General features: G+C 39.1%; 1 protein-coding gene across 4 annotated transcripts in view; it reads right to left on the reverse strand.

Moving 5' to 3' along the window:
- The window catches only part of kcnip4a (potassium voltage-gated channel interacting protein 4a), a gene marked incomplete at both ends in the record, with an annotated part of 123011 nt that continues 106047 nt past the window's right edge, over positions 1 to 16964 (reverse strand). For 3 of the 4 annotated variants that reach the window (XM_083902999.1, XM_083903001.1, XM_083903002.1), the window contains 7 exons: positions 1 to 48; positions 136 to 198; positions 311 to 415; positions 1282 to 1389; positions 2707 to 2777; positions 3206 to 3275; positions 7989 to 8113. In XM_083902999.1, the coding sequence (XP_083759125.1) occupies positions 1 to 48; positions 136 to 198; positions 311 to 415; positions 1282 to 1389; positions 2707 to 2777; positions 3206 to 3275; positions 7989 to 8113 (590 nt within the window). Of the gene's footprint in view, positions 49 to 135; positions 199 to 310; positions 416 to 1281; positions 1390 to 2706; positions 2778 to 3205; positions 3276 to 7988; positions 8114 to 8879; positions 8980 to 16964 lie in introns of all 4 variants that reach the window. The other variant, XM_083903000.1, reaches the window with a different exon arrangement.

Raw genomic sequence — 16964 nt, forward strand, 5'->3', positions numbered from 1 at the left:
TCAAAGAATGCTCTCAAAGAGGTGCATTGATCTCATGATGTTTTCATCCTGCAGACAGAAGAAAAAGAAAAAAACGTGACGTGATGAGTAAACGCAGCAGCATTCCGAGCGTACGTGTCAAAGTGTTCGGCTCACATTTTGGCAGCAGTCGATGAACTCGTCTATGGTTACCACGCCGTCTTTATTCTTATCCATCTTCTGTTGGAGGCACAAGGAAGGAGAAAGAAGGAGAAACAAAAACACTGCTTAAGCCTTTTTTTTTGCCTGTGACTGGACAGAGAGCTGTGAACACTGCCGACGTCAGACTCGCCTGAAAGAAGACCTCTACGTGCTGACGAGGCGTCTCCTCCCTGAGGACAGGGTATGTGCATTTCCCCATCATGTCGTAGATGGCCTTCATGATGTCCAGCATCTCCTGTGACACGCAGAAAATGGCCAGAGCAGCCAAATTATACAAGAAACACTTACATCCTGTCATTCAAATTGTTTTGATGTCGGTGAATGTGGTGCGACGGCCTTCTCTGGCAATTTCACGTTTTCCAATGCTGAACTTCACGTTTTTCAACTTTAATTCTTTTCCCTGTCCCTTATATTATGTTTGAAACGTAATTCCGTCACATCATATTATTGTTTTATGTATTTAGTACCTTAAAAACACACAAACGGGACACTCTGGGACAGAAAGTACACAAAATACACTAACTGTCAGTATAAATACAAGCAAATGATAAATGAAACCAAGGATACAACGTCTTGCAATAGCAAATAAAGGAATATAAATAAATAAAACATGGTGGCGAGGGGATTAAAATGGAACAACAGGATATGTTAAAAAAAAAAAAAAAAAAAAAAAAATAGGACATCACATAACAGCTTTTAACAAGTGTGTGTATTTCTAATAATAAATATTCGCAGAGATGTTTGTGGATCGTTTAGAGAAATGTCTAAATATTAATTTTTAGGCATTAGAGCAGCATAGGTTTAATCCATTAATTTCTTGTCTGTGAAATTGGATTCATCACCAGCAAAAACTGTACAAAATGTATTCCCAAAATAATCAAGAATTATGTATTCATAATTTGAATGTTTTTTTGTGTGTTACCATGCTCACTCACAACTGCCATCATTGCTGCAGAATCTGGTATCGATATTTAATATTCTATATCTGGCGAGTTGAGCTGGTTTATTATGACAAAGTTGAAGCTTCAAAATCCGAACTGTATGTATTTGAACGGTTTTCCTCATAGCCTTCCATCATTTACAGCAGTGAAGGACACATACCTCCTTAGTGATGTATCCGTCTTTATTGATATCGTACAGGTTGAAAGCCCAGTTGAGTTTTTCCTGGACTGTGCCTCGCAAAAGGATAGAAAGGCCCATAACGAAATCCTGCAGCGGAAAAACAAGAAGCACCGACATGTTTATAAAACATACACATAAATACAAATAGAGCAGTTTGTCCATAAAGGGACATGTGAAAACCTATGCAATGAACCAAGTCAGTAACTATGGGTTGTGTTATAAGGGACTAGTGGAGTTTGGTGTGTGCCCATTGTTGACCGTCACCTGCTTCAGTTTCACGGCGCCTTGTCTGCCGTGCAGCCCCTTATTGGTAGAGCAGCTAAAGCCATTGTGTGTGTTTTTTTTTTTTTACCGATATATTTAAACGATATATTTTGCATGACTTACTCCAAACAACGTCAAACTTGGTACTGCACTTATATAACACACACACACATTCTTGTACTTACAGCATACTGAGGACCGGGTAAAAGTGCTGACAAAGTGAGGACCAGCACTTCCACTTTATAAATCAACACAATTACAAATATCTACTTTATGGATGACATCTATAAAGAACTACTGGGTGCAGTAACATAAAATGCCTGCAGGTGGAGCCCCAGAGCAAAATGTGTGAGAAACACCAGGGCTGGAAAACGGGTTTTTGTACGAAATCGAGGACCTCAATTTTGAGTATAGCATGTTTACAATGTAAGGAAGTGATTTCAATGAAAACAAAGTGAGGACCGGCCAAAATGTCCTCGTAAAAATGACCTCACTTTCTTGGTTAAAAACCCTCACTGGTCCTCAGTATGCCGCAAGTACAAGAACACACACACAGACAGACGTTCCTGGAATTTATAGATAGATAACACTATCCTTTATAAACACATGAGGAATATCAGCTGATTGCATACATCATACTTTTTGCGATGATACTAAGTATTAATTAGAGCCAAATGATGAAACAGCATGAGTGCACACACTTGAAATTATAATCACTCATTATTTAAATTATTAGCCGTCTCATAATCTGGGTTTGCCCTCAGAGAATCCCCTGACATTTGAACAAACATTGGTTGGGACTAATGATAGCGTCTCTGTCCTTATAAACAAATATATGCCTTTCATAAATATTCATTACATGTTGATAACTTATAGAGGGTGCAGGTTACATAATGCTCCAGTGGAAAAGCCTGAGGAGCTTGTTGAGTCGAAATTTTTGAAAAATGCCACACTTGATGTGGAACGCCAGATAGAATTTACCTCATTTTTAATTATGTTGAAATACGACAGACATTAGAGTGTGACTCATATGCCAACTACGGTAGACATTGTCCTGGATTCTTTTCAATAACGCACATTCATCGTAGCACCCGGTCATCAAACATTTAGACAGAAAAAATGAAACAAACGGACTCTCACCTCAAAACTTACAGAGCCGTTGTGATCTGTATCAAATGCATTGAAGAGGAAATGTGCATATGTTGAAGCATCTATGGGGAAAACAAAGAAATGAAATCCATTACATTTTTACAATGGCCCACTACACAGCAGTTGCATCTCTTTTTTTTTTTTTTTATCATGATGAGAGTGTGGTGAACCATTACTTGGTACTGGTCTGCCTCCATGCCTGAACAGATATATCAAAGCCTCTGAATGTTTTCTCTCTCTGACTCCTTGGGTGAAATCTTTGCATAATGATGATAAGTGGCAGTGAGACAGTCTTTGCTTTATAAAAACATGATGCTCTTCTCTTGTGTTCTTAGATAGAACTTTCACTATAGGTACTTCAGATGTTAGGGGAGCAATTTTTGTAAACACAAAGTGAAACACTGTCTTTTTAAGTACAACACACCAGAGAGGAAAAGAACTCGGCTACACAAGATGGAAAAAGAAAACACACAAAGCAGTGGGCACAAACCTCCTTGTGGGAAGAACTGTGAGTAGATGTCTTTGAAAGTGTCTTCGTTGACAACTCCACTGGGGCATTCCTGCAAGACAAAGTAGAATTGCAGCTATACGTGATTCATCATCTTTATTAAAGCTTCCCTCCACATTAAGGTCTTTTGTGTCAATCGGCTTAAAGAAGTGTGACCAACATTTCAGAAGCAGACATCTTTAGTCCAGAGGCTAAAATGTGATGAAATTCAAGAACATAAATTTGCATATTTGTATATAATGGGAAAGAAACTGATGTGAATTCAAGTATTTTTAAAACGAACGAACATAGATGAAGTAGAGGTGTACAACTGCACCGACTTTGCATCACAAATAACATTTAATCACATAAAAGTTATTTGAAATGTTAGCTACATGCCACTTTTTAGTGATCTTCTTCTTCTTTTTGTCCATCTTACGGCAAATCCCTGCAAACTGACGCGAGCTCTGTTTGTGTTTGTTTGTTGACACTGCAAGATGTGAGCCCGGAAGTCGACTGAACAGGGAGTGAGTGGATTTTACACCATCCAGTCTGTCCCTGCTGCCGAGCTAATGTTAGATAGCCAGCTGACTGGTATTTTGTCAACACAAACAGTGCAGATGAATTTTTAAATATGCAGAAAGAAAGACGACGCTCTTCTAAGTCTTGCAAATTTCTTATTGTTCTTGCATTGCTTTTTTTGCACATAATGCTGAGAAAAAAGATTTCATATTTGAGTAGTTTTGCTTTTGCTGTGAAAAAGAGATCCTCTGAGAAATGTGTTTATAATTTAACTTCCAAGAATAAATGCTGAAAAAACTATATGATGTACATTGAATTATGGAACAAAATCATTCAGAATCGAATTGAACTGATGTGAGTTTGGGACCCAAGTTCAATTTGGCGGTATTAAAATCTCTAACCCGCTCAAGGCTAAAAGATATTTATCTTCTACAAAGCCATTCAAAGTCACTCACTTACGGTTTCCTGGCAGCATTACTCTTTATACTCTGATGGAGCACTTCCAAGAAACATGCTTTGTGTATTTGCAAAGACGAGTGCCATCCACAGACATAATGGATGACCTTGCTCAGATCAGCATGGTGATTAAGGTGGTTACGTTTCGCAGGTTGATTTTCTGTGATGTGTCAGGCTGTGCAAAGCACACGTGAATCGAGTAAACGGGGAAAATGTCCATCCATATAGACGACGTGTAAACAAGAGGAAAATAAAACCACTTCTATGGCAGAGGATGTTGATAAGGAATAGAGAGTATCAACAGAACTAAAATCATATCGTAATACTTTACACATGCACCTCATGCTTTAGACTAAAATTGTTGCCTCTCAGAATCGCCTGCATTATTATGAAGGTTATATGAGGTCAGGACCTTCAGGGAAGTTAAAGACACAGAATGAAAAGGAATTGGACTTGCAACCGGAGAGTGGTGAGTTCAGATCCCAAAATGGGTCAAGGGCTGACGTGCTCCTGAGCAAGACACCCAATTCCCCCATTGCTTGAGTGTGTTCTAGACTGGTGTGTGAAATAAGGACGGGTTCATTCTAATTTTATTCTAATTCTAAAATCCAAGTGGGTAACCTCTTCTTCAGAGCAGACAAATGTAGTGGACTATTCTTCTGGTTGAAAGCAAACCAAGTTTGCAAGTAGATGCAAACCAGACCGTTATAAAGTGTATGAGTGAGTGTGTGCATTTTTTACATTGTATTAGGTGAGAAATGGTCTTATATATTTGGTGTTTATACAGTCTTATATTATTGTCATTTTTACTGGACATGTGATGCTCTCTATTTCTGAAAAGTACGGCCAACTAGCATATTGCTATATACTTTATGTGCAGTACATCAGACACACTTAATGTCCACTGTGTCTCACTGCCCTCACCGTCCATGATAAATAAACAATATATTCAATTCAATTAATCTTTAAGAAACATATTAGAGTGATAGCAATCCCTGTAAGAGGTATCTGCAGTTCTGTTGTGTGTAGATATCTTATCAAATGAGGATATCAAACTATATCCGATAAAAAGACAAATCTCTCCCCGATTATTATGACATCGTTTACATTACACACGAATGCAGTCGTAAAAGACAACGCGATGCAAGGAAGCACATAAAGTGAGGAGAGGGTCATTTCAAAAACATCATTTTATCTGCCTCTACGACGTGTAAGTGTGTGTGTCTTTGTACACAGATGGGCTATTACAGCTGTCAGCCCTCATAACATAGTGATTAAGTGGGACAGCAATAAACAAGTGGCTGTGTTTCAACTATGTCTTCTTTTAACCTTGCTCACTCTTCAACACAAACACGAAGGAAAATATTAAAACTGTTAAACCAGGTTTCACAATCACTGATGATAGAATTCATCGAGTTGAATTTGACCTTTTCCTTTCAGCTTTATGGTGACATAATAATAATTTCCCCTTGTGATAGACATCACGTAGAACACCTCTAGCTAAGGTTGGGTGAAATATTTAAGGTCACATCAGGGTAATTAAAAGCTAAAAGCCACAACCTCAGTCAGCCATAATGTTCTTTACACAGATCAATAATTTCAACATTTCTGAAAAGATTTTCTTTCTGCATCAGTGAAGCATGTCACAGATGAAAAATAAGTCAAATTAAGGACATTTTAATTGCTTTATTTAAAATGTTAAGTTCGTAGCGATATCATTTTGTTGGAATTTGTTATTATGAATTAAGTGGCGTGTTCCACAGCGATAAGAAATTAAGTTGTAGTTTCCCTCCTGTCCTTGGATGGCGTTCCATTTTATCCACAGCTAATCTCATTGAAAGGACAGGAAATATATTTGTATTCATTTGTTATGCTTCTCGAATTAGCTCACCCGTGAAAACAAAATCACAAATACAATCTGTGAAAAGCAAAACCAGCCAGACGTGAAATTCCTTTCCGAGACTCCTGAAGCGATGCAACAGTAAGTGACACGGGGAATGAAATAAACCTGTGAACAGAGACATTATTACTGACAGAAACTGTGAGATCTTAATCTAATGCCTGAGGAATTGCCCCACACTGTGAACTGTCAAAGCCCAGCAGATTTAGCCAGACATGGAGACAATACTGTGTTATTTTCTCAAGTGTCGGGTCAAGGAATTTATGAAACAATGGATTCGCTCTTTGATTTGACCTTTGCTTGAATTCCACCTGGTTTTTTTTTTCAGCTTTTCAGAACACACATCTGACAAAACTCTACAAACAAATGACCCATCAAGCTTGTTGTCAAGGCAAACTACCTCATCCTGCCACCTGCTTTAGATGCATTTGGCTTAAAATTCCTTGACACGAAGGACAAGGGGCCAGATTTCTCATCACTGGAACCATGCCAGCTTCAATTAGTCTGGCTGGCCTTAAAAGCTTGTCTTTATTTGGCCAATGTCACTGGGTTAAGGAGCTGTTTGACCCTGGTGGTTAAAATAAATTAACTACACTATGGAGTTAGTGATGGACAGAAACTATGAAGTTGCCATTAATCTTCCTTTGTCCAATTTAGACTTCTGTTTCAACAACATCAGTCTAATTACACAAGAGAAATATGAATAAAAATGCAATATTAGTTAACGAGCGATTGGGTGAATTGGTCATTCTAAATTGACCGTAGGGCGTGAGAGTGTGAGTGAATGGTTGTTTGTCTCTATATGTGGCCATGCGATGGACTGGCGAACTGTCCAGGGTGTCCCCCGCCTATCGCCCTGTCAGCTAAGATAGGCACAGCACCCCCCGCGACCCTCCAGTGGAGGATAAATCGGTAGATAATGGATGGATGGATAGTTATCGAGTGCTCACCGAAGTTAGTTTGGGGGGAAGTGGAATTAATGTAAACTTCCTTGCAAACTTTTAAGATTTGTCTGACCTGGTGGTGGCACTACAGAAAAAGTGTGGACATCGCCACAGTCATTAGGCTTCATCTTCTCGGGGCCATCAATGTCTGTAGGGAGTTTCACTGAAATCCATTTAGTAGAATTTCTGTCTGAACCAAAGTGATACCCGAGAGCCACACCACACTAAAAAATACAAAGTAAAAATCGCTTTTTTTGTGGCCGATAAACATATGAACTATCCACTCCCTCATTGTTACAGGACGACAGGCAAGATGTGTGGCACACATTTAAAAGGCCTCATTAGTGCACTTCTTACCTCTTACTTCTCGTCTCAAGTGGAAGCAGACTAATGGGCAGGCTTTGCAGGGACTTGGCCGAAGAAGCACAGTTACGGGATCAACAGGAAACTGAAGCCTCATGGGAATTTCATTATCACAGGACTCGTGCTATGCTATACTCTTTCATTGCCAGACAATTAGGGTCATCTCATTACAGCTCACGCTATAGGTGACAATGAAGTAGGGTGGTTTTATACGTGCTGCCTCCCAGGAGCGTGAACTGGATTGCTCATCACCAATTTTCCTGAATCACGTTGACATACAATACGACCTAATTGCCCCCTGCACAGCTAACAATGTAGACGAACTCCAACTTGCTGAGGTAAACACAATTTTTCCTGGATAACATTTTGCGCAAGATACAGACGAGTCAGCAAAACGCTATTGTTTAAATGATTGGTTATTCTTATCGCTGAACAGGCGTGGAAGTATTATTTTTGAGGAACCCAAAGCAAAAACAACGCTGCCATCTACAGAGGGCTATAAAAGTTTTTTTTTTGATGTCCAACAGACAGGGACAGATGAACACAGCATTACAGAGCTGCACATTATGGTGCTGAGGCCGCACGGCGCTGTGTAACTTACATTCTTGAAGCCCCGGTAAAGGATCTGTAGTTCCTGGCGGGAGAAGCGCGTCTGAGCTTCAAGCTGCTGCAGGCCCTCGGGGCGATGGCGGACTGTAGACAGTTCAAGCTCATCCTCAACACTGTCTGGAGAGGAGGAGGAAGAGGAAGAAGGTCAGATATGAAGACATGCATGGTTTGTTGCAAATTAGCATCTCTGAAGCTGAAGTTTGACACATCACATAAAAAAAAAGGTATTCATCCAAAATGTCACATTTTGCCAGAACATGGCGAAAAATTCTACTCGACCTTCCCAATAAAAACAAACCAGTTTATTATATTAGGACCTTTTTTATTTGCATTCATAGGTTATGTACCGTAAAAGAGCTTTTTGACCGCATACTTTGCACTCCATGTATTGGATTCATCGTCATTATTATTCCACGTGTCTCGTATTTGGGCAGTTGGAAAGTCACGTTTATCTACCTGAATACAACATGAATAAACAAGGCTTTCACCAAATGAATGTGATGAAAATAACGCACATATAGTATTTTGTGTCGACCTTAGTAGAGGAAGGTAAAAATACTTCATCAGGGTATAGTGAAAGTGGAGACAAAGAATTACGCAAGTCTTTTACACGACATCGTTTCACACATTAAAAAATGCTGTTCACTTTTGCAACGACGAGAGCAAATGTTGTGCGAGATGTGACAAACCCAAAATGCTCACGACTCATGCATGTGACTAAATCTTATATATATATATATATATATATATATATTGTGTCTCTCCCATACAGGGAAGTGCAACAGGAAGGAAAAGCAGAGATAGTATATTTGAGAAGAAACCAAAGAAAAAGAAGTGTCACAGAAAGAGACAAGAGTGAGTATGAGAGCCTTGGAAGAGCCACTTGCTTTGATTACTGGAGGATGACTTTTTGGATGTGGAGCATGGAAAGAGCCTCATGAGTCGAGCTCTCACCCCGCGCTTGTGGGCAATCTGAGGGTAACCTGAGAAATACAGCATTAGGTTTTACCCATGACGACTAACAGCCTCAGTACATTTCTGGGGAAAAAAAACACATGCAAGAGTGTTTTTTTTTGTATAGTATCATTTCATTTACACATAATACTACTTCATATATTTGGTTCCCAAGGACAACAACACAGTACTTCTCTACGTAGGTCATCTGCAACATCTGCATCAACTGCTTTGCTGTTATTTTTGTATTCATGCTACGCTGAAATAAAACGATCAACAATTGATGGATAGTAGCTCAAAAATAAGCACTGCAGAGTTTTACTGTAGCTACACTGAAAAAAGGAATGGGTGAAAACACACACGATTTAATGAAGTTAATTCTAACTAAAGTTAGCAAGTTAAGGTTTGGGTGAACTTTATCCATTCTGGTGTATTTTTTTTTAAGTGTGTCAACAATTTTCTTGATTCAGTGCACGTTAGTGGATGTAAATGCTATCGTAATGAGCTCACAGTGCCATTGCTAGTGTTTCAGCATGTTTACCAAGTTCATTATCACTTCAAGTCATGAAGAAGAAGTGCACTGGGTTACATGACTTATTAACAAGTCTCCTGACAAACTGTAGGTCAGCAGGCTCTGAGCGTGATAGGGTGACTGTGCGACCTCATGACACTGTATACTTTAATATTTCATCAGGTGTCGACTCTTTGAACACACAGTCAAACATAACACTGTCACTGCTATAAAGGGGCTTAATGATGTACGTATTGCCTTCTCACAGCTGTGAGCTATGATAGCCATGGCTATTATAAATACAATTTAGTGTAGTTTGATGGCAGTTGCAGTAGTTCAGACGAACCAGCAGGTGCTGGAAACCATTTGTCAATCACATCAGAACTAATTTAAAATGCAGAGACTGCAGGTGCAAATAATCGCAGCGCTTCACTTCACGCCATTAAAACGAGCAAACCTTAACGCCAATGGGGGTTGTAAGAGGACTCTATAAACCCCCGGGCTATAAAGAGAAGTGGTTACCATTACATCATAGAACAGAGACTGTTAAAAAGGCCTCATTAATCTGCACCTTCTTCTGGCAACACTACAGCAGTCCAGCAGCAAAGCCGGCTGTGAGTGGGATGCAACGGCTCCGTGGGAGACGACTGAGCCGGAGAAAGATTATTACGTGAGAATGTCGAGTTTGCACGATCATGTGGGGAAAACAATCGGCAGAACAAAGTTTGCAATAATATTGCTGACATGACATTAGTCTATAGCAGATATTAACTGTGTCAAATTAACAAATATTTTACACGTGTTGTTGTATGTGGTATTGACACATCTTACCTCTTTCATTGACCTGCCTGGAAGCAGGAGAATTGCTCTTATTGACAATATGGCTGCCAGCAGGGACAGAGGGAAAAACTAATCACAGCCACAAACACCTCATCAAATATACACTCCCTTAAGACTAAGATACTGTTTCTTAAGAATATGTTTACCATTTTACAGCTTCTACTAAAAAATGATCACTGGGACACATGAGATGCAGGTCTGCTGTTGCCTTATGTGATAAATTTGTGTCACTTTTAAGCACAAAAGTTAAAAAAAACAACATGTTTGAACTTACTGATGAACGGCGCCTGCGTGTTGTGATTTAAAAGCAGCACGGCATTACTACTTCATAAATTCTCAGTTTGAGGATGAAGGCAGCTTGACCGGCCTCGTCCTAAATCACAATGTTTTGTTTCAAACTCTTGTGAAATATCTTTTCAGCAGGCAGAAAAGTTTCCAAGTACAAATCTGCTCTGATCTGCTCTCTCTCATTCTTTTTCACCCTCACAGCAGCATCTATTGCTGGTTATTGCAGCACAGACACGGAGCGGTTTGTTGGTTAAAGGTTCTTGGCTCAGACATGGCAAAACACGGTTGACTCTGTCTGTCTTGCTGTCAGCCTAAGGCCAGGCTCTTATCACCTTCTGTAATGAAACAATAACAGAGATTTAGACAATGATGGGACTCGGGGAAAGCTCTCATCCGTCTGGCACACACCTGGGCTTAGAGGGAACACCTCCAGATGTTGCTTTTGTTACCAAGATATATTAGTCTTGACAGCAAGCTGTCCTTATATTTATCGGTGTTACTGGACTACTGAGACATTCATTTGAGCTCAAGGACAGACAGAATAGCGAGCTTCAGCGGATTTTACAGCAAAATGAGTTTGCGATGTCGTGCATACGCTGAATGATAGAGCAAAATCAAACAATCTGCACTACCGTTACTAATAGAATTGAAAGCATGACAGCTGGTAAAAAGTTGAACTAACATGTCAGCAACAAAGGGTCATTTCTAACAAAACAAAAACAGTGAGCGACATGATGCTCAATGATCACTCAATGAGTGATGTTGTCTTGCATGCAGAAGTTAACTCTAAGTCGACCGTAGGTGTGAATGTGAGACTGAATGGTTGTCCGTCTCTGCATGTTTGCCCTGCAATGGACTGGTGACCTGTCCAGGGTGTTAACCTGCCTTTTTCTCTGTCAGTTAGGATTGGCTTCAGCGGCCATTTACCTCAATGTGTGTTGTTGTCCTGGAGAATCAAGAATAAAAAGCAGGAGGACTCTGCAACATATAGACACTTTACAAGTTACAGGTTCGGCAATCACGTGCAAACTCAAGAAATAGTCATGCCGTACTTTTGCCTTCTTTGAAAAAAAATAATACAACATTCTTTGTTGAGTGACAGCGTGATAATGGCAGGTTGTGGCTGAAAGAACAGCTCATCACAAATGTAATTTATTGCCACGTCTGAGTAACAAAGCAGACTTGGCTGTTTTTTAACCCTGCAGAAACACAAGAGAATGAAACCCTGTGAGGGTTACAAACAAAGAAAAACACCTCAGCAAAACATAATCACCAAGGAGAGTGGTCAAAGCTTTGATGTCAACAAAAAATGGTCTACTACGTGATATCTTCTATATCAATGAGCTGACAAAGCCAAAAACCACAACACTTGAAAAAAGGAATGTGCGAATGTAACACCCCGAGTATAGTGTTTTATGTACGTTGGCAGTCATTTATCTCAAAGGTTAAGTCAAGCTAAAGGGCAAAACCTAAATCAATTGGATCAATTGGAACTGGAAAAAGTGGCTAATAAATATTTGATATATCTATTACATGTGCAATCCAGAATGTCTTCCGTTGACCATGCATGGCTGTTTGAAATCAATAAATCTCAGGTGAAGTCTGGCCCATCGTTGTTTGAGGGTATGAGGGTGTTTGTACATAAAGTGAGACTGACCTGGGGGACCAAATAATATCAATGCATTTAATAGTGTAAGGGGAAAAAGCCTCACACTTGGTTTAAGACTCACACGATATTAATTAAATGAATATATGATGGGGAAAATCTGTTTAATTTCTGTGAAAACTAAACTAAAACTGTTTCTAATTTCAAGCATTTATAAAATGTGTCAGATACTGCACTCGATTCCCACTGTCTGTCCTTCCCTGAGCTATTATAAGCTTTTATTTCCGACTGAAATAGCTGCTACATTGTGTGCATGTTAGCAGCACTGTGCGTCTTCCATCAAGAGCTACTGCTTGTGGGTATGTTTTTCGTGTTTTCACTTCAGCTCATCTCTGTCCCTTTAGCACCATGGCACCAAGGAGGCGGGGCTTGCAAAAAGTAGGCCACTACTCCAACGGAGCACAACTTATCTTACCTTAAGGTTGACATGATAGAATTACAGGCAGCAGCACCCAGTGTGAGCCTCTTCAGCTTCAACGGTGAGCTGAAGATCATTTTGTGTCACATTTAATGACTGAATTAGTGTAATTGACCAGAGTGCCATGACCTTTAGATATTAAAAAAAGTATAATCTTTGTGTTTGAAAATATTTCCAAGGCACCTTCCCATTCATTCTTCAGTTCCCATGACACTAGAAAGATGATTAATCCCAAATAGACGGCATAGTATAATCAACTGACCATGTACATTGGTGTCACATAAATATTTCTCATTTGTAACATTTGAAACAGAAATATAACGTCCAATCTTCATCCTGACAAACCGAAAACAACATGAACCAAACTCAAAACTGATTTAATCTACAGTAAGTCTCAGCTCACTCCTAATAAAGTCTGCTGGCAATGCAACAATCAAACACCAATCTCTGGGTATCGAGTTCATCGCATGGCTGCACTGTGTCCACCGCTGCTGTCCATGTAAGGGCAAGATTATGTAGACATCAGTCAGGTATGGACGACAAAAGCAGCATTTGTTAGAAAAGTTTCTGACAGTCTTTGATCTGATTTTAGGCTTCAAGAACTTTCTTCAATTCAATTCAAGTTTTAATTACATTTTTTGGTTCCATCATTACTTCATAGACACCAAGACTTTTTTCAAGTCTTGGTGTCTATGAAGCACCAAGACTGCCCCCCCCCCAATCTCTGTTTGATGTTTCAAAGTGTTTCCGAGTTCAGAAGTAACTGATCGTGGCAGAGAATTTAAACTGTAAAACTCAATATTTTACCAAGTTAGACGACTTGACCCGCAGCAAGATTTGCATGCAAAATGTCGCATTAATATACCATCATCTGACACTTTTGCAATTTCTTTCTGACGGGACTGATGTATTAAATCTATGATTATTCAAATACATTAAATTTTGACATGTTCGCTGTCGCCCTCACACCAGAGAATGGTTGCCATTTGTTAATGTCTTCTGCAGATCTCAACTGATTATGTTATCCTCAAAATCAGGATTTACACTCTATCACAAGAAAAGCAATTTCATTGTCATGTGAGAGTTAAACAGATCAGTTGAAGTACACAATCTACACCTCAACCTATCAATTCATCTTGTACAATTATTGTGTACGAGTGTTATTGCATCTTGTTCGTGCAGAAATCCAATTACTTAAAAAATGGCTCTATTGATATCCGGTGAGTCAATGTTAGTGCTCTTTCAGTTTGGAATGTAGAGTCTCCTATTTTCTAAAGGGTCTTCTGACATACCGGTATACAGTACATATACACACAGTTCATTTACAGAAGGTCATAATGTCGGTCAGTCACAGCCGAGGCCTTTTGGCAAAATTAAATCTGAGCTAATCACTAAAAGAGCCAGCGGGGCAGGAGGCCAACACTAATTCTATCAATGTCTTACTTCAACACCTTATTCCAGTATTTATGTCCCAAGGCTATGTGTTGTTTTTGAGCAAACACGCCAGATAAGGTAGAACTAGTATGTGGCAGAAAAGACATTTGATATGTATTTGAACCTAAGATATTTGTGTGAAATGAGTTGCTTGTTTAATACTGCCTAAATGCTCGTGGGATTTCTTCACTGATGCTTCACTGAAATGGAATCTCTTGGATGTAAACACAAATCAATGAGCAAAACTGTGAACTCAGCATATTTGGCCTTAATGCTCTCAGCCTTGTTTATTTACATGACGCTAATATATTGTTAATGCACATGTGTGAAGGTGCTTCCTTCAGCTGGAGTGAAAATCCTTTTAGAACCATGCAATATGATATCTAATAAGTGAACTGTGAGAGGGTGAATGGAAGTGCAACAGCATACATCATGCTTGCACATACAGATTTGCCCGAAGATAAACGATAAACCAGCCGCCTTCTTTGCAAAGGCCTTCCCTGAGGTGAAATAAATTCCTCTTTGGAGCATCAAATATTTCCTAATGCTCCAAAACAAATTATAGCTGACATCCAGAATACCAGCACTCCCTACTGTGGACATTTGCTGATTACTATTCAGCTTTTGCAAGTATTAGATTTGCAGATCCAATTCAATAAAAGAAAAGTAATTCAAACACAGTCTCCACTGTGTAATGAGAAAGGCTCATTTCATATCATATAAATCAGGAGGGAGAGAGATATAGATCTGCCATTTGGTCCCATTTTGTGGGCCCAAATACAAATAAGCTCTACACGCTTGAAGCTGGAGAGAGCAATATGTCATATACAGTATGTTATTTAATAAAGCAGAGTCCAGGTCCTCATGGCAGGCGGGAAAGAGGTATTGTTATTGACTTAAGAATGTGGAAGGCAGAAAGGTAGGGTCACTGCATGGTCTTTCAAACAAAAACCAAAAGGGCAGATTAATGAGACCTGAAAAAACAAGGGTGCAACAACCTTGAAATAAAAACAAAGATTTTCATTTTAAATCTTTTTGATGAGATTGAAATGTATTTTTCCTGGGGCAGCATGACAACAATTTTGTATCTTACTGCCAATTATGAATCCAAAAACATACCCATGTTAACAACCGTATCAAATTAAAAAACCTCTCGATTCCCTTTTAGCTTGAATTCCAACTGTTTAGTTGAGAGGGTGCTACTGAATAAGGATGACTCAATACCAATTCTGTGTCCGATATTGGTACGGATCAAAACATGGAATTTCTTCTCGTCCCAATATGAGTGTGGTACAGTCTTTTACCTCTTTTAAAAATGTTAGCTATTCTGCTGAGGCATTTTCCACGAAGCTATAACCAGCCAATTCAAAGACATACTGCTATAATTGTATAATAATCCATTATATTTAGGATTAATGGATCATATATGATTTATCTTTTTACATTTTTTCCGAAATCTGACGCAGTCATTTTGGCCAGCATTGGGCTTTTATTTTTTAAATTGTAGAGCTGTTTTCTTTTTTCTTTTTAGGAATTGTCCTTGTGTATAATATTAAACATGAAATAAAGTGCCACCACAATCCCCAATGTTTGTTTTGGAAAATTCAGACATTGATTTAGCAGGAAACCTGCTCTTTCCAAATGGATCGGCTTATGACTTTAAATACAGCAACAATAAGAAACCCAGTGTGTTGTATGCACCTCTATCTGTGTGGCCCAACATCTAAGCTTATCAACCCCCATTGCAATAGTAACTTCATGACACGTAGTACAATTCAAGTCACAACAGCAACATGAAGCCTTCAATATGCTGGGTCACATTGGGTAGTCATATGAATATTTCTAAGGATACCAACTCATATATGTTTGGTCATCAAATTACATTTAACAGTGCCATATTTAGGTGACCGAGAGCCTACACTGACAAACTGAGTCAGGAGCGTGTTTCAACATTTTAAAAGTAGTCGGTGTTGCTACAATATTTATATTGAGAAATGCAAAGCTGGACCATGTAACCCGAGGAAACACAGCTGCTGCCTAAGAAGCAAATGATCCACATATGATGTAACATACTATGAGCATTTTCATCATCATCTTCTCATCCATTAAATTGTCAACATGTACTCACTTCTTTTGCTGTAAGATATGGCAATATAGACAGTGTATGAAAATGGACGTAGTCTTCCGGTCGCAAAACAAGCTCCTGTTGTGTAGCATTGGGTTTCACGATTTGACCAACCCCATGTCAGTTTTTGAAATCAGAAATTCACCTGCAACCAGTTACCTATTGGATGGCATTAGCTCTTAATCACAGTGCCCAGTCATAATTATTATGTGATGCGCTTCATCCGTTACCTCCATCCTACTTTCCATACTTCACTTTCCAAACTGGAAACTGTCCATTTTCAAATCGATGCAGCTCAAGCATTTTGTAGGAGATTAAACAGGTTGCGGAAGAAGAACTTGCAATAAAAAACGCAATTAGCAGCAAAGCTTTCCATCATTTGTGTCATTTTACTACAGATTGTTTGTTGACAATTTCCAACAAAATCATTTTATGGAAGAAATGTTTGTGTCTTTAAGTGCAGAAGTTAAATCTTTCAGTCTTGAGAACAATGCCATACAGGCCAACACATACTGCTATTTACCGCCTTAGACAATTATTGGAGTCTTCTTGTTGTTTCAATAGATCTATCCCTTAAGAAAAGTAAACAGAAAGATTCTCTCGTCCAAGAATACATTTAGAAATGCTGATGAACAAGATGGGAAACAGCATCAGAGCTTTCATGGTACAGAAAAACCAAACAAGTCATTTGCTTCCAATTGCATCACCCATATACGAGTTGTTGACAAATTC

This window comes from Microchirus variegatus (genome assembly GCF_963457635.1).
Source record: "Microchirus variegatus genome assembly, chromosome: 2".
NCBI lineage: Eukaryota > Metazoa > Chordata > Actinopteri > Pleuronectiformes > Soleidae > Microchirus > Microchirus variegatus.